Here is a 22,884-nt window from a genome sequence, read left to right as displayed (position 1 = left end):
CATTAAAACGTATATTCTAATTACAGATTATTTGGGGGTGTGGCATTAGGAAGAAAGAACCAAAAGGGTTGTTTTTCTTCTAAACAAATCTGCCTTTCAGCAGTTTGGCAGCCCATTTTTATCTTTCATTTAAAATTTGATTATTTGTTTTAATATATTAATACTACTAATAACACGATACTTGTTTCTATTAATCTGATAAATCACTATGACCTGGCCAATAGCACCTCAGCTTTCAGACCTGTAGCTCATTCAGCCCAGGATAGTTATTACATCATAAACATTCAAATTATCAGTGTTGTTATGCTGTATTTATATTATGGTAGCACCCAAAGGCCTCATCGGCATTCAAGAACTATTGTCTGAAGAACAACTAAAACTGCAGAATGATAAAGTCCCTGCTCCAGAAATCTAGAATTACTAGGTATAAGTATCATTGTAACTTAAAAAAAACCCTATACTATTTCTGAGTCATAATATCTTAATGTCACACACACAAATTTGACACCCCTCCCCCGCTCAGCCTCTCACCACCACCACACAGCCCCTTTGTGCTGTATGAACATACATGTAGAAATGGTACTTTTGCCAAAGAACTTATAATAAGAGACATTATATTAAAATAATTATTACAACAATATTTCTAAAAAATATAAATTTAACACAGTAATATCTTAAATCTAAGAAACAGCACTATAATAATTAAAATACCTACATCACTGATTATAAGTAGTAGAAAATACAAACATTCCATATTCAAATAAGCAGCAAATACGTTTCAAGTTATATAGCTATTCTTCTATTAACAGAACCTAACTTAAACCTTTTAACTTTATTATTGAAACAGAATTCAGGATATTGCATTTTGACTGTGTGAGGCAATCAAGGTACATGAGCAACTGTTTGCCAAGTGCATATTCATGTACAATTTTGACAATACAATACGATTTTTGATCTATTATTCTTAAGCAATAGTGTTCAATTTCCCATAAAGGCCATGTAAATCAAAAACGAAACATCAGGCAAAAGTGTAAATTATTAAGTTATGTTATTCTTATAAAAGCTCAAGTAATTCCATCAGAAAGACCAATATGAACAATGCATAATAGGTTCACTTTCTCTCACAAACACAAAGAACATAATGAAAGATAAAAATGTATTGTATGCATTGTACACGCTTACAAATAAATGTTCACAAAGATCTAACTATCAACATACATATAGAACCCTATCATTGTGTTATCTGAGCATCTAGATATTGTTACCCTTTCTAAATGCAGTTGTTGGACAAATCCTTCCATCCATAAATTTGATTTATTACTTATTTTAAAAAAAATCTTTATCTATAGTACTTGAAGGTTTTTCAAAGAGTATACTGCATTACTGTTCATTTAATTTATTGCATTCTTTTGAATTCAAGATAATGCATATTGTACCTGTAAATGTTTTACTATATTTACAACTTCTCTTGTTGAATAAGGATAGTTAATAATTCCTTGGTCAGCCAAGCTCCTCAGTTCTCCAAAAGCAGCCACTAGTTTCTGAAGGATTGACTCAGGAACATCCGGTCCATACCGTCTAAGCATAGCCAGTTCCGACTGTGGTTTGGGATTATCAATTGCATGGCAGCTAAAAATATTCCCTAAAATAAAATATATATATAGGGTTCATTTAAGCTTTAATAAAAAGAGAGTTTAATAATAATAGATAGTATCCACCTCGTATAGTTGAAAAACCCTGAAAGCCTTCAGAAAGTACTGAGCACACACCCCCTGAAAAATCAGGCCACTTGAAGTCATCTCATGCTGGTCACACAAAAACGAGGCATCCAAAAATCAATAGTCACCTTTGAAAATACAAAATTCTTAAGTCACTCTTCCTGAATAAAGAGACTGAAAGCTGAATTAGAAATGCCTGAAGGCAAGGTTCGCAAAAAAAAAAAAAAAAAAAGAGAGAGATGGAACAGGAACTTCTGAACTGTCACTATAATTCCCCGGAAATGAGAACTTCTTCATGAAGTTGTGCTCTAAGCACTCTGCAGGTAAGTGCTCTCTCCACAAATGCCTGTTTAGACCACAGGAGGTAGCTTTGCAAAATTTGTCCACTACCACCTCTCCTCAGTCAAGGAAGTGGAGCGGACAGTAAATTTCAGTACACAGATAATTTCTGAAGGCTTATGGAAACCAAACCCGATCCATTTGGCCATTGCATAACTGGACATCTGGAAAGCTTTCCTTCAACTTTTGAAGAGAACAAAGAAAAAGGGATTTATTTTCCTGCTTCTAATCTGTCTAACTTCACTTTGAATGTGCTTCTGAAGTCAAAGAAACAAGGTGTTTTCCATTCCTGGTTCAGAATTGGGAAAATCAGAAGGGAAGTGTAACTTGCCTAGGTGAAAAGGGCGCAAAATGTTTGGCAAAAACTAGGACCAACTTGTTACTATGAAGAACCAATATGGACAGTTGTGGGAAAGTATGGAGAGCTTTATCCCTGTCTTGGCTAAGGAGATCAACAGCCAGAAACCAACTTCAAGAAGAAGCAGCAGAAATTGACTGAATGAAGAAGTGCCACAGGGTGGCTGGCCCCTGGAAATGAAGGAAGTTCAGCTCCCTTGTGCTAGAACAGATGCGCCCAGTTGGACCAATTATGAGAGTGGGACACTCCAGAGCTATAATGAGCCAGGCTCTCAGTATGGAAGGGGGATTGCTCATGGAGCAGGAGCAGGCACAGGAAGTGGGAACCTATTGGAGGGAAAAAGAGCCTCCAAGAAGAAAGCCTTGGAAGGTGCTCTGTTAAAGGAGTACAGGAGAATCCTGCCATAGGCCTTCAAGCAGGAGAGACTGAAAGACAAAGGGGAATGTCCCCAGGAAGTTGTAGCCCATGGTGTGCTCGGGAACTGTTTTGTTCTTTTTGCTTATATTTGGAAAATAAAAGTATTGATCCTTCATGGGCTGGGGAAAGGATATAGTCTTCCAGGACGCTTGAACAGAAGTTCACAAAAGCTGAGGAGGATCACTTTTATAATTCACTCAAGGCATCAGGAAGCTAAATGAATAGTGGAGAAAGATCAGTTCTTTCAAGAGCAGTCTGATGCAAACCTAAAGCTTAGGGCATAGGGATGTAGGGTCATTACCGGGCCCTGCTGAAGATGATCTTGACATGAAAGCAGAAGGGTTTCGACCCCTGGAAATAGCATCGAAAGGTAGAACTAAGCCTGGGGCAATTATGACTAAAAGCAGTTTTCTTTAGGAGTTTCCATGTGAGCAGAAGGAGAGGACATATTTAACCAGGGGAAAGTTCTATGGAATAGTAAAGACATCCTGGTCCAGCGTTGCTGGGTGAATTTCACTGGGAACAGGTCTACAACATGGACATCCCATTAGGACTGTAAAACATTTGCTCTTGAGTACCACTTTCCTGGAAGAGTCTTGGATTTGGACATTTGCCCTTGCCCACAGGAAAATATGTGGAACTAACTTTCTTGCTGAACAGATGTACATCTCAAACAGGGTCATGTCTAAGGCAATAAGTGTCCTGCCCTGGACGCGGAAGTAATAGATTTAGGGGTCCTCTCCCGACCCCAACCACCCCACTCTTCCTTTCACCATGATATCAAGTAAAAGAAAGAAAGTTAATGTTCTCCCACACCCAATACCATTAAATATACCTTATTTACAGTGCTCCCATTTAATACAAATCACTTACCTAGTGTGCCAAAAAAATCATTACCCAAAAAAGGAAATCCGGGTCTATTTGCTAGAACTATCATTCTAAAATCAGGATGAATTACTATTACATTTTCTCTCCCATCTACATTAGCAGGATCTGGAAAACAGATTGTTAAAAAATGTTTTAGTTTTGCTATTTATGAACCAAACAATAGAAATCTGTACATCTTCCAAAAAAACCAAAGTCTTTATCAGCATGTTGCTCCACTATGAGAGCTCTAGGCACTTGCTATAATTATTTTATTTCATAAACCTAGAGGAATAATTTGTTCCAAGCTCAGCAATGCATTGAATATCTCAGGACCAGAGCAACTTGTGCCTTCAGTAAAACTTGTGGGAGAAGGTTGGTACCATGAGCTATATCCATGAGAACCCCCTTGTGGAGATTTCTACATATTGCCCTGTGTGAGGCAGGGAGAAGAGATCTGGGGCTTGCCCTCCTATAGAAAACCCTGTGCACAAACTTGAAGACCCCCAGAAAGCTGTGAGAAGCCAGAGCCACATGTGCAGAGAATGTGCAAACTGGCTCAGGCTAGGCTACTCCACCTGCTCCCTGCAAGCATATCTTCATTGGTACCACAGGGAATCCTCTCACAATTACAGAACCAGGATATTAATTTAAACAACCAGAACTATTTCTTTTAAATGACACCCTAGAGATTTGTGGTCACCCAGTATAATTCTAGTATTGTATCACTTGAATACTGAATAATTACTTCATTCACACTTAAATCCGTGCTCCTAATCGGTTTAAAAGAAAAACACCACCTCTATTTTCATCACACATATAGCATTGTATTGAGAAACAGTGAAGATGCACTTCAAATGCAGCTCTACTCTGAAAAGTAACTAAAAATTCCAACATGTTTCAGTTTTTTCCTCCAGTGATTTCCACCTGATGAAATTCTTATGATGAAATTTTCTCATCGTACAAGTAAAACAGCAACAAAAAAAATACAAAGATTTTTGCTAACTGCCAGCCCTAAAAAAATTCAACCTGGGACCCAAAACCTAAGATATGGATCTGGCAGACCAAAATACCTTTTGAGCAATAGGACTGCACAGATGTAACCAAGAACACAATTTGGTCAAATGAATCCTTATAACGGGAAGTGATGAAGACAGAGCTCAACTTGACTTTTGAATCCCCACCTGAGAGGGTTGCCAATTCGGACAATAATAACTGAAACACTAACATAGTGGTTCACGGGCATGTTTTCAGAGTCTCTCTACAGAGAAGTACCACACTTAAAACTCTAATTGCTAACATTTGCACAGCATACATTTTTTTCGACCACTCGACTCTTTTGTAGCTATGGCTTAATAAATGCAATTGCTGTAAAATGGCAACATACTATGTTTTACTGTAGACTACAAAAGCAACTTACTGGCAACAAGGCGCCTTCCATCTGACAGAACCATTTCTCCACTTTCCACAAGTGTTTTTAAAATACAGGTAACATTTGTAGGTGCTTTGTCTGCTTCATCGATAACCAGAATATGCCCCAACTTGACTGATTTCACCTAGAAGACAGAAGAAATGAACTGTCATATATATACACACATACATACACACACAAATATTGCAATATTGATTTCTCAGTTTCTTGTAGTAACATTTTGTATTTTCCCTCTATAAGTTAATATAGAAAAACAAAGAGACAGTAAGTGATTACTAATATAATGTTAAAGCATTAATAAATTGTTGCTTGAAAAACTGATGAAAGAAATGGGCCCTGTTAATACCAAAAATGTGTGTTTTCAGTTGGGCAGTTAATTAATCCCAGTTAACTCATGCGATTAATTCAAAAAAATTAATCACTATTAAAAAAAATTAACCATGATTAATTGCAGTTTAAATCGCACTGTTAAACAATAATAGAATACCAATTGAAATATATTATAAATATTTGTGGATGTTTTTCTACATTTTCAAATATATTGATTTCAATTACAACACAAAAAGAAAAGGAGTACTTGTGGCACCTTAGAGACTAACAAATTTATTAGAGCATAAGCTTTCGTGAGCTACAGCTCACTTCATCGGATGCATTTGGTGAAAAAAACAGAGGAGAGATTGATATACACACACAGAGAACATGATTGATATACACACACAGAGAACATGAAACAATGGGTTTATCATACACACTGTTAGGAGAGTGATCACTTAAGATAAGCCATCACCAGCCGCAGGGGGGGAAAGGAGGAAAACCTTTCATGGTGACAAGCAAGGTAGGCTATTTCCAGCAGTTAACAAGAATATCTGAGGAACAGTGGGGGGTGGGGTGGGGTGGGGGGGGAGAAATAACATGGGGAAATAGTTTTACTTTGTGTAATGACTCATCCAAGTGCACAGGGCTCACTTCATAATATTATTTTTATTACAAATATTTGCACTGTAAAAAAGGTAAATAAAAGAAACAGTATTTTTCAATTCACCTCATACAAGTACAGTAGGGCAATCTCTTTATCATGAAAGTGCAACTTACAAATGTAGATTTTTTTTGCTACATAACTGCATTCAAAACAAAACAATGTAAAACTTTAGAGCCTATAAGTCTATTCAGTCCTACTTTTTGTTCAGCCAATCATTCAGAGAAATACGTTTGTTTACATTACAGGAAATAATGCTGCCCACTTTCTTATTTACAGTGACAGCTGAAATTCTATGAGAGAACAGGCATTCACATGGCACTTTTGTAGCCAGCACTGCAAGATATTTACATGCCCCTTCATGCTTTGGCCACTATTCCAGAGGATATGTTTCCATGCTGATGACGCGTGTTAAAAAAATAATACATTAATTAAATTTGTGACTAAACTTTTTAGGGGAGAACTGTACGTCTCCTGCTGTTTTACCCACATTCTGCTATATATTTTGTGTTACGGCAGTTTCAGATGACGACCCAGCATATGTTGTTCCATTTAAAAACACTTTTGCTGCAGATTTGACAAAACGTAAGGAAGGTACCAATGTGAGATTTCTAAGGATAGATAGAGCACTCAACCCAAGGTTTAAAAACCTGAAGTGCCATCCAAAATCTGAGAGAGATGAGATGTGGAACATGCTGACAGAAGTCTTAAAGGAGCAACATGGCGATGCAGAAACTACAGACCCTGAACCACCAAAAAAGAAAATCAACTTTCTGTTGGTGGCACCTGACTCAGATGATGAAAATGAATGTGCGTCAGTCTGCACTGCTTTAGATCATTATCGAGCCGAACCCATCATCAGCATGAAAGCAAACCTCTGAGAAAAGTATTACAATACTTCTTTAATAAGCCCCAATCCTGTATAGTTTACAGAGAATTGACAATTGCAGATTTACTTCTGTTTAAATATGCATCAGCAATCACGCATATCAGAGGGGTAGCTGTGTTAGTCCGGATCTGTGGAAGCGGCAAAGAGTCCTGTGGCACCTTATAGACTAACAGACATATTGGAGCATAAGCTTTTCTGGGTGAATACCCACTTCTTCAGATGCACGTAGTGGAAATTTCCAGAGGCAGGTATAAATATGCAAGCAAGAATCAGGCTAGGGATAACGAGGTTAGTTCAATCAGGTAGGGTGAGGCCCTCTTCTAACAGCTGAGGTGTGAACAACAAGGGAGGAGCTTTGAAATTTCCACTACATGCATCTGAAGAAGTGGGTATTCACCCATGAAAGCTTATGGTCCAATATGCCACAGGACTCTCTGCCGCAATCACACATATGTAGCTATATATATGCATATACATAAACACAATGAATTGAAATAAAACATATTTTAATGTATGAACCCTAGCTCTGTTTTCCTTTGTATTTCTAATTGAAAATAGGTAAATTATATATTATAGCTAAGGCTGCAAATCTGTGATGGACGTCACGGAAGTCATGGACTCTGTGACTTTCTGGGACCTCTGTGACTTCTGCAGTGGTCAGTGTGGCTGGCCCAGGGGCCGGCAGAGCAGCTTGGGCAGCCCCTAGGGAAGCCGCACTGGCCACTGCTGGGGCAGTCTCGGGCCACCGCGATTCCCCCATCCCCCAGCAGCAGCAGAAGTTTGGGTGTGGGAAGGAGCTCAGGACTGGGGCAGGGGGCTGGAACATGGGAGGGGGGTCGGGGTGCAGGCTCCGGGCAGTGCTTACCTCAAGGACCACCCTGGAAGTATCAACATGTCCCTCCCGTGACTCTTAGGCAGAGGCATGGCCAGGTGACTCCGCGTGCTGTCTCCACCCATATGCACCACCCCCGCAGCTCCCATTGGCCACAATTCGTAGCCAATGGTGGCTGCAAAGCCCATACTTGGGGCAATGCGCAGAGCCCCCCCGGCCACACCTCCACCTAGGAACCAAGGGACATGTCACTGCTTCCGGGGAGCTGTGGGAGCCAGGTAGGGAGCCTGCCAGCACTGCCGCCCCCAGCACCAGTGGGGGTCCTGGGCCACCCCCTGTCCCCGAGCACCCGTGGTGCCCCAGAGCTGCCTCCTGCCCCAGAGCACCTGATTTAGTCAGGGGTATATAGTACAAGTTATGGACAGGTCACAGGCTGTGAATTTTTGTTTACTGCCCGTGACCTGTGCAAGTCTTTTACTAAAAATACCTGTGACTAAAACATAGCCTTAATTACAGCCAAAATTTTAAAAATTGGATGCCTAAATCCTAAATCCATGTTCAGGCACCTAAATCAGTGGTATGATTTTCAAGAGCTGAACTCTCAGCAACTCTCACTAACTCCCAGTGTTCTTCCAACAGAAAGTCAATGGAAACTGTTGAGTGTTCAGCATTTTGAAAAATCAAACTACTGATCTTGGTGTCTGAATATGGATTTGGAAGTCTAACTACAGGCTCCCATGTAAAAAAAAAATCTTAACATATGTAGTATTGAAGACTACCTCTGGATTCTGTCTAGCTAATGGAGTGGATGCTTGGGCAAATGCTGCTGGGAGAGAAGGTCTCATCTATCATAGCAGAACCTGAACTCCATGAATGGCATGACATGCAGAAACAGATTCTCTTGCATACACACAGACCATATGCCTGTGCACGAATGGTGATTGCCTGCGCACACATGGAAAAAGCCTTGCCAACATGCAGTGTATTGGTATGTATGGAGGAAGGGCAGCAGGTGATACTGAAATGAGGAGGGAATGCTAGAAGAGGATGAAGAAATGCCACTGATCTGGGGTGAGAATGAGGAGAAGCTGACATGACAGACGAGTGGTTCTGTTAAAGCAGAACCAGGCGGAAGGGGGTGCTGCAGCTGGGAGGGAGAGGAGGAGGTTGATCAGGAATAATTCTGCTGATTGGAGTCTGGGTCCTGATTGCTTGGGAGGATGGAGCAGAAGGCAGTAAAGGGTTTAGGAAGTGGGGCACAGGTGTCATGGGGCTGAGTCACTGGGTATGTAGGATGTGCGTTTAGAAGCTGGAAGGGAGATATGGGAAAATTTCAGTGCATCAGCATTTGAGGAGTATCAAGTAATTCCAAAGTGAAATAAATAATATGCTCCTTTTGCATGTCAGATACACCAAGACCCCAGAATACTACACTGATTGGCTTGTGGCACAGAAAATGTATGTGAAATGAACAATAATTGCCCTTACTGCCAATAATGTCTTGCCATATTTGATTCTGTTGCTGAATTATAATATTCTCATGAAAGTTACAGTACCCAGACCACAGGAATAAGAATTTTATAATTTAGTCCATAATTCCTTGGCCTTGTGGAGCTTCCAATATATTTTTTAGCATTGTTTTATTAATGAAAATAGATTTTCAAATCTACAAATATAATTTAAATACTGACCAGTGGTGAGTCTTCATATGTAATATAGCCATCTGTAACGGAAGGCTGCAGAGTAAGGCTCTGTACAGTGGTATCCCTGAGATTTAAAAAAAAATGCAATTGGAAACAAAATAAAACTGATTTTTAGTCAAACTAAAAGGAAAAAAAATAATATTAAAAGCAATACTGCGGAATTTTCTCTCCTGTAACAGGGAAAGCATGACAAATAAAAAGCCCACAAACCATTATGCACCAGAGTGCAGAAACTCATGGAACCAATGTACAGGGTTGAGTAAGATAGTGATGTCATGTACGAAGTGTAATTTTATTTTTTTAACTTCATGAGGTACCAAAGTGATAGGTGCCTGGGCGCCCAGAGAGCCTAACTTTTCCACTCCACTTTCTAAAACCTATAAGAGAAGTTGACTGAGGATGATTAGAGAGACCATGATTCCTAACTGGTCAGAGAAGTTACTGTTCAGCAATTTCTCTTCCTCACTCAAAGTTTTCATAGCAATTCCTTGCCCCTTTGAACCTGGGAAGTGAGAAAACTAAACATTGAATCCCACCTCTCCCATATGGAAGTGCAATGTGCTACCACTAGTTCTGGGTAAAGCATGCATGTTTTAAACTATAATTTTCATGAAAAACATTTCCAAATGTCAAAGAAATCCCCTCAGATAAAGCAAACTGCTTAGCAGTGTCAAAGTGAAGTCCAGTTAATATTTTAATTGCCCTGCTCCATACTACTATCTCCAAGAGAAAGTGAGATTAGAAGAAAATAGTTCTGACCAGAAAATAGTTCATTTTTACTACCTGAAATGCACCAGATGGAATAACTATTTACTAGAACTTGATACATCATTGTATCATAAAGTGCTAAAGTTAGTTGTTGTTTTTTGATTTTTAATGGCATGGTGTTCCTTTCTTTCCAAAATAACATACATTTAGGGAGGTTTTTTTTTTTTTTTTTTAAAAACAGTCTGATGAAAATGTGGGGGAGAGTATACCCTTAATTTCAGTTAGTACAATCGACTTCAATTAAAACTAAGCGTGCAGCAAATGAAGAACAGATTGCAGTTCACAAAGGTCAAACAATATCTCTTTATCTGTTTAAACCACAAACCTTATTATGAGATCTGATTTAACAAAAATCACACTCACCTTCATCTACAGCCATCTACTGAATCAGAATTGTTTGTTTAACCTAAGGTTTTTGATCACTCAAAACTTCGACCTTAGATTTATCTTCAGATTTTGTAACACATTTGAAAAAACCAGCAAGAACTCAGATAGGCTTCATAGACACAGGAAATCAAATATAGCATTGTTTGTAGTAAATTGTAAAATGGAAAGCATCCAATTTTAGCTGAAAACTGGAAGTAGTTAACATCCAAATCTCCTTTATTTGCTGTCGGTAGCATTTCTATCCCCAACAACTACTGCCTTGTTTAACAAAGGTCATGATTGATCTGCCCTAAGGTTTCTGCTAATAACAAAACAAACAAAAAACCCCAAGCAAGATCATAATAAAAACACAAACTACTAATTAAATCTTTACAGCGGGGTATTTTTTTTTTTTTTTTACAGACAAACGTAAAATGAAACACCACTTTCCTATTACCTTAACCCATTTCTGTCTTGCACAGCGAAATCAATACTAGATGCAGCAACAACTTCAAATCAAGGAAATGTTATGGAAACCTTTTATTCTTTGATCACTGATTACTTATGATATAGGCCAAATTCTCAGATGCTGTATTTTGGCATAAATCCATTGAAGTTATAATCTTTAGTCCAAACTCAGAGTGCTTTAAGGGTACAAGAATTTTATGACACGTAAACCATGCCAATCAAAGACTAGAACACACACATCCAGTGATCAATCAAATCTGGAATAAATGAGTTTTCATGAGTTGTTAGAAGGATAAAAGGGATTTATAAAATTTATCTAAAGTTTATTTAATTTTATTTAAAATTTATCATATACTAACAGGACTGTTCAAAGTATAAAAGGGGACACAACAAAGGCACAAATATGGGAGCACCACAGGAACAGGAGACAAATGGAGCAATCAGGAGGAAAGCCTGGAGAAAACACGAGGCACAGGGGAGGCGGTTACAGAAGGCTTTGAAGACTACAAGTCTGACCTTCATAAAAAAAGGAGAGGGAACCACTGCAGAGACAAAAGAGGTGGGGAGATGTACAGTGGTATTATGAATGGGCATAAGAGGGTATGGGCAGAACTGGAAGAGAGGAAAGACAAGAGACCAATAAATGCAATCAGTGTAAATAAGAACAGTGGGTTAGCTGGTTGTAGTTAATCATATGGCTCCAGTATGAAACATCATCTGACATGTTAAAAACTGGTCCCCATCTACACAGAGTGCTAAAATCATGCTTTATGTCATGCTAATTAACACAACTCATAACATAATTTTCAACATAGTTTTCTAGTGAAGACGAGCTCTAACTGACAAGGATGTCTTTGGGGGATATCAACACTGAAAGCAGTGGGAGGAAACAGGATCAGGTGACAGAAGGCAGAAATGTTTTAATCATAAAGGATCCTGCAAAATGTAGAAAACATTCTACAAATACATTAGAAGCAAGAGCAAGAGCAAGACCAAGGACAGAATAGGCCCGTTACTCAACAAGGGGGGAAAGACAATAACAGAAAATGTGGAAATGGAAGAGGTGCTTAATGACTTCTTTGTTTCAATTTTCACCAAGAAGGTTGGTGGTGCCTGGACATCTAACATAGTGAATGCCAGTGAAAATGAGGTAGGATCAAAGTCTAAAATAGGGAAAGAACAAGTCAAAAATAACTTAGACAATTTAGATGTTTTCAAATCACCAGAGCCTGATGATATACATCCTAGAATACTCAAGGAGCTGACTGAGGAGATCTCTGAGCCATTAGCAATTATCTTTGAAAAGTCATGGAAGACGGGAGACATTCCAGAACACTGGAAAAGGACAAATATAGTGCCCATCTATAAAAAGGGAAATAAGGACAACCCGGGGAATTACAGACCAGTCAGCTTAACTTCTGTATCTGGAAAGATAATGGAGCAAATAATTAAGCAATCAATTTGCAAACACCTAGAAGATAACAAGGTGATAAATAACAGTCAGCATGGATTTGTCAAGAACAAATCATGTCAAACCAACTTGAGCGCTTTCTTTGACAGGGAAACAAGCCTTGTAGATAGGGGGGAAATGGTAGATGTGGTATATCTTGACTTTAGCAAGGCTTTTGATACTGTCTCGCATGACCTTCTCATAAACAAACTAGGGAAATACAACTTAGATGGAGCTACTATAAGATGGGTGCATAACTGGTTGAAAAATCATTCCCAGAGAGTAATCACAGTCATGCTGGAAGGGCATAATGAGTGGGATCCCGCAGGGATCGGTTCTGGATCCGGTTCTGTTCAATATCTTCATCAACGATTTAGATAATGGCATAGAGAGTACACTTATAAAGTTTGCGGATGATACCAAGCTGGGAGGGATTGCAAGTGCTTTGGAGGATAGGATTAAAATTCAAAATGATCTGAACAAACTGGAGAAATGGTCTGAAGTAAATAGGATGAAATTCAATAAGGACAAATGCAAAATACTCCACTTAGGAAGGAATAATCAGTTGCACACATACAAAATGGGAAATGACTGGCTAGGAAGGAGTACTGTGGAAAGGGAACTTGGGGTCATAGTGGATCACAAGTTAAATATGAGGCATCAATGTAACGCTGTTGCAAAAAAAGCAAACATCATTCTAAGATGTATTAGCAGGAGTATTGTAAGCAAGACACAAGAAGTAATTCTTCTGCTCTAGTCTGCACTGATTAGCCTCACTGGAGTATTGTGACCAGTTCTGGGCACCACATTTCAGGAAAGATGTGGACAAATTAGAGAAAGTCCAGAGAAGAGCAACAAAAATGACTAAAGGTCTAGAAAACATGACCTATGAGGGAAGATTGAAAAAACTGGGTTTGTTTAGTCTGGAGAAGAGAAAACTGAGAGGGGACATGATAACTCTCAGTTTTCCTAGTTGATGTTTACTAATTAGAAGCTCTCAGCATTAGCCAGGCTCTATCAAGACATGAGCAATAGAGCCTTGCATCCTCATCACGCTCCACACAGAAGCAAGAAGTGGGAATGTAGGAGAAGGTGAGAAAAATGGTCTAATAAATTGTCATCCTGTTTAACTGAGACAATTAGTTCTGTCCTATTAAAAGCGGACACCGAAATGATATAGTGTCATTTCCTACTGGATTATTTATGCCTCTACAAAAAGAAAAACCTATCAGCTCTTCTCGATCATGATGCTGCTGGGTTCACGACAGTGTCTCCAAAACTCTTGTTGACATTTTTTTTCTTACTCCATCCCACGATTATATTTGTTTTGCCTAGGCAGGTTTTCCTTCTGGTAGCTGTGCATTGCTGCTGGTGCTTTGTTTAGCCCAGATTTATTTTTTTCTGGGGTTTACACATTTGTTCAACACTAACATGTCTCAATTAGTTACCATCTGATTTTGATTCCTAGTATCCAATGGAGTAGCTGTGAGACCTTGGAAAAATCCCACTAGCAGAAGCACTTATTGAACAGATGGTTTGATCAAGTACTGGTGGTAGAAGAGAAGAGGTAATCCTTCTGCTGACTCTGACCATTTTCTTTAAAACTATGTAAGTCCTCCAAAAATAATCTATTTTGGAGAAAAGACATTCTTGCTAGGGTATATTTAATTACCTTAATTAATGCAATTACCATGCCCATTCAATCCTGCTGGCAATTTAAGCACTGAGACTAACCAGGGCGTCAATTAGTACTACATGCAATGTTGCCTTTTTTAAATGCAGTCACTTCTTCACTAAGGGACTGGATCAAAATCACTACTTACCTCAAACAGGCCACCAAGGGACTGGAACAAAATTATTACTTATTTCACACAGGCCACTAACCATATTGGTCATCATTACCAACCTGGATCATAATTCAAATCAGTCAACTAGAGAATCAAAGTCTCCATATCCCATTGCCAATTTCCCCAAGAGATTAAGCCCTCTAAGCAACTTATTTGAAAATAAGTGGAAAATTTGTTACCTGATATTTTACTTTCTGGGACTAACTTCTTCCCCAAGTGCAAGACTACTGAGTTGATCCTTTCTTACTGCAAATACGGGAAGTAGTACAGATTTGTTCATCAGGTCTGTGGCTTGGCCACATTCCTTCCACTCTCACTCCAGATGAATATTTCTAAAGCTGTTTGGAAATGCTAACTCCTTATTAATAGATTAATATTAAACAGTAATTGCTTATTCAACTATAGGAATGGAACCTGGAGGAGCCACGTAAAAGACTTAACTTGAGTGGACAAGACTGTGAGGAGAGATCAGTCCTAGACGGGATATCACTGAGTAACAAATTTTTCATTCTGGATCCTGACCTCTTCTCCATTCTGAGACATATGGGATGTAACTAACAGTAAGGAAAAATTAGTTGAGGAGGAGGAGGGAAAGAGAGAGGGAAGTAGGACAAAAGAATAACGTTCCCTCTTCCCTAGAATTGGTATTATTAGAGTATTCTGAGCAGCTTCTTGCTGAATGATGTTTCCCCAGAGGAATAAGAAAAGGAGTACTTGTGGCACCTTAGAGACTAACAAATTTATTTGAGCATAAGCTTTCCTGAGCTACAGCTCACGAATGAATGTCAAGCTAGTAATGCTTTATAGAAGCATTGATGGTGTCCAGGTGACAGCTTTACAGATTTCTTCTGTATTGGCTGATGTATTTTCCACCTAGGACATTACCAAGGAAGTGTTTGAACAAGCTCTGATCTCTTTTATAATTGGCTTACATTCTGCCAACAGAAAAATAAGCATATGCCACTGTTTAACTGAGATGGGAGAGTGAGATGTCTAGGGCATGTTGTAAGGAATCCAGAACAAACATTCAGTTTCACTAAGGTTAATCTTTCTATCTTGAAAACAGCAGGAGAATTTTGTCCAAATCCTTGTGTAGGCTGAGAGGGTGGAATGTTAGGAGAATCCCTCTGGAAAATTATCCCATATTATTTAGCATCTACTGCTCAACTGCCAAATTATTAGGCTCAAGTAGACTGAATTTAGATACAGGAACAGGCCATGTGATTCAAGATCCAGCCTGCCAGGAAGATGGACAGCTGCCTCCTCCCCAGCTGGAGGTGATGAGACTGACCACTGCTTCTTCCTTTTTTAGCTTTCAAATCACATTTCCTAGTAGTGAAAGGGGAGAAAGCAGAGGACCTGATTCGACTATTTATTGAGGCAGAATGTATGTTCCTGCCAGTGAACTTTGGTCTGCTTTCATGATTAATAATAGTCTCACCGTTGTATTTCAGCTGAACACAAATAAGTCATTCTGGAGTGACCGAGATTGGAGAAATATTTATTAGTTCAGGGACTGTTTTGAGTTGTCTAATTGCTGAGGGCTAAGCTACTCCATTCTTGTATCTAGTGTCCTGATTGCTGTCTTCTCTGGGAAGTTGATGCTCTGGAGCCTGTGTGACCTTAAACATGTTCTCTGTGTGCACTTATAATTATATCCCTAAGATTCCTCAGCCAGGCTATTATCACTATTTCAGCAACACATTTTACTTGTTTGACATCAGCAGAACTATTACTTGTGCTATAAAAGGTACAACTCAGCATGAGGAAGGTGGCAGAACCAAGCCCATAGAAACTATATGTCAAATTAACCTTTCCAATCAATGTGCCATCTTCAAATGGTGAAATTATATATCCTTCCCCCAATTTTTTATTAAACTATAATTAAATCATCTTACCCTAACTGCTAGCTCCTCAATGAGGGAGATGTCCTTCTACGACTCCCACATTGTGTTTAAGAACATGTTTCACTCAGTGAACAGCTGGAAACATTTAGATCAACTTGAGAGGAAAGTGAAAATCTCTGCCTTTCTATCCTAATTGTATTTCTCCATGACTACCAAACATCAGCAAATTCAAGCTGAATTCAGCTTCTAACAAGGTAAATAAGCTCTTTAGCAGCTGGAATCTGCCAATTTCAGCACCAGTCAGACCAACAGTTTATGAAAGGCTAGCGATGGGAATAGAAAACACAAGCTTGGACGAATGCTTGCAAGTCTTACACTGCAACATTACAATGACTGAAAACATACACAAAAATGGAAATAACAGTCACGATAGTCACTGTTTCAATGCTCTTTAATGAAGAGAAATTTATATCACAAAAGTACTATTGTTAATATTTATTTCCCATCTCATACATTGTTCAGAGAATAAAGCACAGTTTTAGGCTATTTTGTTCAGTGATGCATGAACAAATATAATAATAGTTTAGACATGCATTTCTACTACTCAAATTCATAACAAAGAACAGATATTTATTCTTTATATGTCTGCACAGATTACAGCAACAATGACACTTTCAGCTGGTACATCAGGTATAATACTGTCACTTAATATTTCTTCCTCGCTTTGGCATAATTGTCTATGAATGTATATAACTGAACCTAAAACCTAAGCTCTATAAAAGAACAATTTAAGAAATTCTCAGGGACATTAATACAAAAATGATTTTTCTGTGATTGATTACCTGTAAAATTCAATGTAGCTGTAGCCATGTTGGTCCCAGGAGAAGTAGAGAGAAGATAGCATAGGTAGTATATTTTATTGGGCCAACTTCTATTGGTGAGAGAGACAAGCTTTCAAGCCACACAGAGTTGCTCTTTGTGGCATGGAAGCTTGTTTCTCTCACCAACAGTACTTGTAAAATTGACAGACCTGCCAAACTCAAGTAAACATGCAGATATATTTTGCCATTTAAATTGTTCCCTGCTGTCTTAGATTCTAACTACCCTGAGAGAAAGATGCCCATCAAACACCAGCTTGCAAGAACAGCTATATCTTAATTATACTGTAGAAGCTGTCTTGGACCATGAAAGCTCTTCTTTCTTAAATCAACTTTTTAATTTAAAATTTTTAAAAATCTGAAGTCACAGCTTAAAGGGTAATTTTAAATGATCCCAACTGGGAACACAAATAATTAGATTTATAATGATTAGGTGATCTGTAAAGAGGGGAAAGAAAATTAACATCAAAAGATTAACACACAATTTATACTAAGTGTTGCTTGTAGGGACACCAAAAGCTCATTTCCCCCGCCATTCATTTGATTGTTAAAGATCTCAAAATAATCATGTTTATTTTGAAAAGGACAGCATGTGTGTCAAGTCAGTCTCTTCTTTTTAAAACTGGCATACTTCAGCAGTTATCAGTGAAGTGGAAAAGGCACAAGACACATTGTATAGCTTTTCAAAACAGGAATTAATATCATCTCTTTAATCATCAATCACTAAAACAAATATATTAGCTATGACAAGGAGGTGCAGTAGTAGCAGTGCAGATTCTCAGCCAAAAAAACCCCCTACAAAAACAGGGAAGTCCAGCAACAAATCAGTTAAAGTCATTTTAAATAATGGAAAGAAAGTCTTCCAAATACCTAACATTGCTATATCCAACTAATACTGGTATTTTGTTACTAGTGATAAATATACAAATATACTATGTCAAATCATCTACCAGCAAAGCCACTATGCACCTTAGCACACACAAACAGTGCGGGGAAAGAAGTTTTTTGAAATTTCAGTTAGAAGATAGCAAAGGATGAATTGAAGTCTTAATATGGTTAATTAAAGGAGCACCCTGACTAAACCTTTATATTTATATTCAATTAAAAGGGAGAGAGAGATTCTGCAACTTCTAGTTGCAAGAAAATGTACAGTAGTTTATATTCTCAAAGACAGCCTTCCAGAGGAGAGTACAGAGAACAACTATGTCCCAAACTAAAGGCAAGAGCATGGAGTAGCTTGGATTTTCAGGCCCTCTGTCTCTCTTTCTGGGCACTGACTCATTTCAATTTTCCAGGGAGATATTTTTAAGGAGAGTTCTCTCAAGACAGAGCCAGACAGACATTCAAGTTCTCAAGCAGCATTTTTCTTACTGTTCCTACCTGTAAATTTTGATTATTATCAAAAGACATATTTTTTCCAACAACTAGGGTATGTATAGTGAAATCAATGTTTACAGACACTTACTGACAAATCTAATCCTTCCAAGCCTACAGATATTTTAAAACGTGATGTCTCCCCCACAATCATATATCTCTCATTCCTTCTTTTTGCTGACTCAGGATACTATATTCAAGAGTTCAAGACAGTAGATAAAAGAGGAACATCAGAGTTTCTATGGTTTGCAACTATATTCAACTACATAGAGTTTGTTTACTCATATCATCCGATCTAATCTGGGTTTTTAAAACTATACTTTGGAAATATGGATATTTTGGCATGGTCAGACACAGCCAAAGATTTTAGTGAGAAGAATGGACTTGTTTCAAATTGCATAGTTGCTCAATTTGGTTGAATCTATAACTGAAAGCAAATGGAAGCACACTTTCATAGCTACATCACCGAATTCTTTGTACCCTTCTTTAACAGAAATCCAGAATTCCTGGTTTGTTAGATTTGAAAACTTAACCTTCTGCATGTGATCACTTGAAAATTCTGAGATCTTCCAGAGCTGAGATACTTAAAATTGGAATGGAGTAAACTGTTACCACAAACAGGTTTTGAATCTGACCAGTATCTGTAGATTCATGTTCAACTCCAGGAAAATAAACATAAAAATGGGAATACAAAGCAGACAAATGAGCTAATATTTGGTTTTTAATAGAGTTTTGATCACTTTCGCTCTATTCTTTTTAAAAGTCTGATAACACTGGAAACATCAATAGGGCTTTCTAAAGTCAAATCAACATCAGGAAGGCTACGTTTTAGTCATGGGCATTTTTAGTAAAAGTCATGGACAGGATACAGTAAACAAAAATTCACAGCCCGTGACCTGTCCATGACTTTTACTGTATACCCATGACTAAAACTGGGGGTGGCGGGGTGGGTGCCATAGGTCCTTGGGAGAAGCATGGCCCGGGTGGCACCATGGGTGCTCGCAGGAGTGGGGGGGAGGAGGCAGGTTGGCAGGGCTGGGGCAGTTTCCCTACCTGGCTCCTGGGAAGCAGTGACCTCCAGCTCCTAGCTATGCGACCTCCTAGCTCCTCCATGCTGCCTCTGCTCTGCCCAAAGACTCCGTTCTGCAGCTCCCATTGGCTAGGAGCTAGGGGAGAGGAGTTCCTATTGCCCTTCCGGGGAGGCCCTCCCCACCCCAGTAAGCACCGCCTGCACCCCAATCCCCAGCCCTGAGGCCCTCCCGCCAAACTCCTGCTGCTGGGGGGGGGGCAGAGGGGCCAGAGACTGCCCCAGCAGCAGCTGGTGCGATTGGCTCAGGAATCCATGACTTCTGAGACCTCTGTGACAAACACAGAGCCTTTATCATCAGTAATCCCTCAATTTTCTCTTTCGTTATCTAGTATCTTTGTATTCCTACCTTAAAGTGTTAGATTCAGTGCATTCAGTTTGCCAAATATGTCCACCAGGTAAGCTTACACAGTCAAGAAGTCTACATTACACATGTAATCTGCAAGGTCTATTTTCTCAAGGATAAAATTCTGAGTTTGTCATGCAATTCAAAGACACGTTGTAATACTTTCCCACATGACAATCACCTTCACTGACTTCACTGTGAAACAGAAGCTGAGTGTGGTCAGAGCCAATCTCTGCACAGCATACTAAAACAATGTGTGTCTGCTGCCCAGAATTTTACAACAAACTATTTAATAGCAATGTAGAGGGCTTTGTGTATTTCAGATTGCAACGTATTCTGTGCTAAAGCCTGGACGATGAAGCATACCATGTATCCAAATTGCTGCTGGTGCTGCTTTCTTTGTTCGTGTTGCAGTTCCACCATTCTTTCCAACCACAGTTGCTGCCCCAACAGTGCTCAGGCCCCTGCCTAATTAAGACCTTCAGCCATTATGAATTTATGAAGGATCTTGAATAGTTCCTCACTAGTTGTTTGTGTTGCTTTGTCCGCAAAATAAAAGTACTGCAATTTCTGTACCTGCTTTGCCAATCTCACATAACACAGAAGCTGAACCATGTTAGCTACGTCTGAGGATTCATCAAGCTCCAGTGCAAAATATTGACCCCTCTTAACTTGTTCTATCAACTGGTCCTTGATGTCTTCTGCAAGGTACTGGTTACTACCTAGGACCCCATTCTTGGATTGTGCACTCTGAAACTGGTATAAACTAAGGTGAATTCCACAGTCCCTAGCTGATGAAACTTTTTACCTCCTCTTAAATTTTATTAACTACAGCTCAAGTTGTACAGCTTTGGCAAGAAACTGAACTTTCTTCCATCCACGAAAGAGCTTGATTCAGAATTCTACACACAAAGGAAAGAATTTATAATGGAAATGGAAGGATAACTATTATATCTCTAGACAAAAAAAAAAAAAGGTGGCATCTTAACAGAAAGGAAGAACCTGTGAGATGACAAGGTGGCTGAGGTAGGTTTTTTTTTTTTTTCCTTCTTTTCCTGGACCACTTCTGCTGGTGAAAGACATGCTTTTTAGCTTACACAGAGCTCTTCTTCAGAAAGAATCAGTGTCACAGATAGAAATACATTTACAACTAAGAGATGCAGAACTAAATGTTAAAATAATAGACAGAAGTTATTTGCACTCCAGCAAAAGCCTTTCTCCATATATAATTAGCTTCTAATGTAATAGAAGAAGAGAAGCAAAATGACGCTTTTCCATTTTATTACATCAAGGGAGCCAGCCAACTAAACTTGATGGTACCTTCTTATGTGGTTTTTGTGTAGCAGCTGGGAGCTTATATTTTTACATTTATATGTTACTCTCATCAGTGATAAGAAGGGTTTTATTGTCTAACAATGCACATGTTTTTCCTTGAGTCTTTTGAAAAGCTTAAATTGTTTTTCCATTGCAGAATCCCTTTGCCCTGAGAGGCTTTGTAATTTTTAACTAAGTGCTGTCACATCCATTTTTCTTCAAACTAATGAAGGCTTTTCCACACACACACCCTAATCCCCCGTTTAAATAAAACTTTACTTTTAGAGTCATTCATTCTATTAACTTTGGCTTCAATTGTTTTTAATACACAATTTTTTCATTTCTCTTCATGTGATGGCAATTTTTTAAACGACTAATATAACAGAAAACAAAAGTTAGCAATGGCAAAAGTGATAAGACGGACGAAGACTATTAAAAGAACAATACTACTACCAACAGTTTATAAATTAAAAAAAAATGTTAAATACTTGACTATGAATTTACATTTATATAGTGCCTTTCTTCTAGAGGAATCTCAAAGTTCCATATTAACTTTACCAATGGATTTTTAATCTCTATATAAGAATCAGTTCACCCATAATTTAAGTATAATCTCTTCTAGAGAGAAATGTGACAACCATTAACCAGCACCAAACAACACTAAAAAACAGTTTAGGACAGCAAGTAAAAAAATAAAATATGCAACTGAAACTATAGGCGGAATGTAATTATCCAAATAACAATTTAGCCAGGATTCTACACACTTCCCACTCTTGTAAATAAAAATGCCATGGAGTCTTTAATGTCTCAATACTGCCTTAGAAGGAAGAGTGCCACTTACTATATTCACCACTAACTGCAAACGATTTTTTTCCTTGGAGGTCTCCCATACTTAGCCTAACCCTGCTTATTTTATGAATTCAAAGCCAGAGGTTGTATGTCTGCTTGTAACAGGGTAGCCATTGACTGAGAGCACCTTTGTGGCCGGGATAGCTTTGCAGGCACCCTCTCCTATTTAATAACTGCACACAAGCTTTAATGTGGATAATAACACCCCCTGCCTGGGGCTAGTTTAATAACAACTGCAGTTCTTAAAATTCTCAGGGTCCCAAAATACAGTCTATCACTACACAACAGTCCATACTTCACTCTGCTGGCTATTCTCACAGCTGCAGCCCTTTTTCTGTCCCAGTCTGTTCTCACAGTTTGTCTTTCCAGTTTTTCTAGGCCCAAACTCCATTTGAGTTTTCCCACAGGAAACATAGCCCCTCCTAGGCTCATCTCTGTCACAACTCCTTTGGTCTTGGGGACTTCCATACAGGAGGCCTTCATATCTTTGCTGGTTCTCTAAAATGTCTTGAGCTCCTCCCCTTCATTGCAGCCTTGTCCTGTTTTTTATAGGGCAGTCACCTTGATTTCTCTGGGGTATGACTCATTCTGTAATCAGAATACCCTCAGCCTGCCAGCCACCCTATTACACAGCCATACTGAGGTTATGTGATTTATGTACCTTAAATGTATGTTTTTATTGATGTGTTATACAACAGCCCCTAGAAGCTATCTTTAATTAGGATTTTATTTCTGATTATAAATAAATGTGATTATTTATGT

At 38.7% G+C, this 22,884-nt stretch overlaps 1 protein-coding gene across 3 annotated transcripts in view; it reads right to left on the bottom strand.

Annotated features, from left to right (window-relative positions):
- Positions 1–22,884, bottom strand: part of VWA8 (von Willebrand factor A domain containing 8) — a 301,480-nt gene that overhangs the window by 122,427 nt on the left and 156,169 nt on the right. For all 3 annotated transcript variants that reach the window (XM_038402763.2, XM_038402782.2, XM_043504544.1), the window contains exons 22-25: positions 9,517–9,592; positions 5,117–5,252; positions 3,706–3,825; positions 1,437–1,642 (exon numbers count right to left, since the gene is read on the bottom strand). In XM_038402763.2, coding sequence (XP_038258691.2) covers positions 1,437–1,642; positions 3,706–3,825; positions 5,117–5,252; positions 9,517–9,592 — 538 coding nt within the window. The remainder of the gene's footprint in view (positions 1–1,436; positions 1,643–3,705; positions 3,826–5,116; positions 5,253–9,516; positions 9,593–22,884) is intronic.

This window comes from Dermochelys coriacea, chromosome 1, assembly GCF_009764565.3.
Source record: "Dermochelys coriacea isolate rDerCor1 chromosome 1, rDerCor1.pri.v4, whole genome shotgun sequence".
Taxonomy (NCBI): Eukaryota; Metazoa; Chordata; order Testudines; family Dermochelyidae; genus Dermochelys; species Dermochelys coriacea.
The sequence above is the reverse complement of the archived record's forward strand: the minus strand, read 5'-3'. Positions and strand labels throughout refer to the sequence as shown.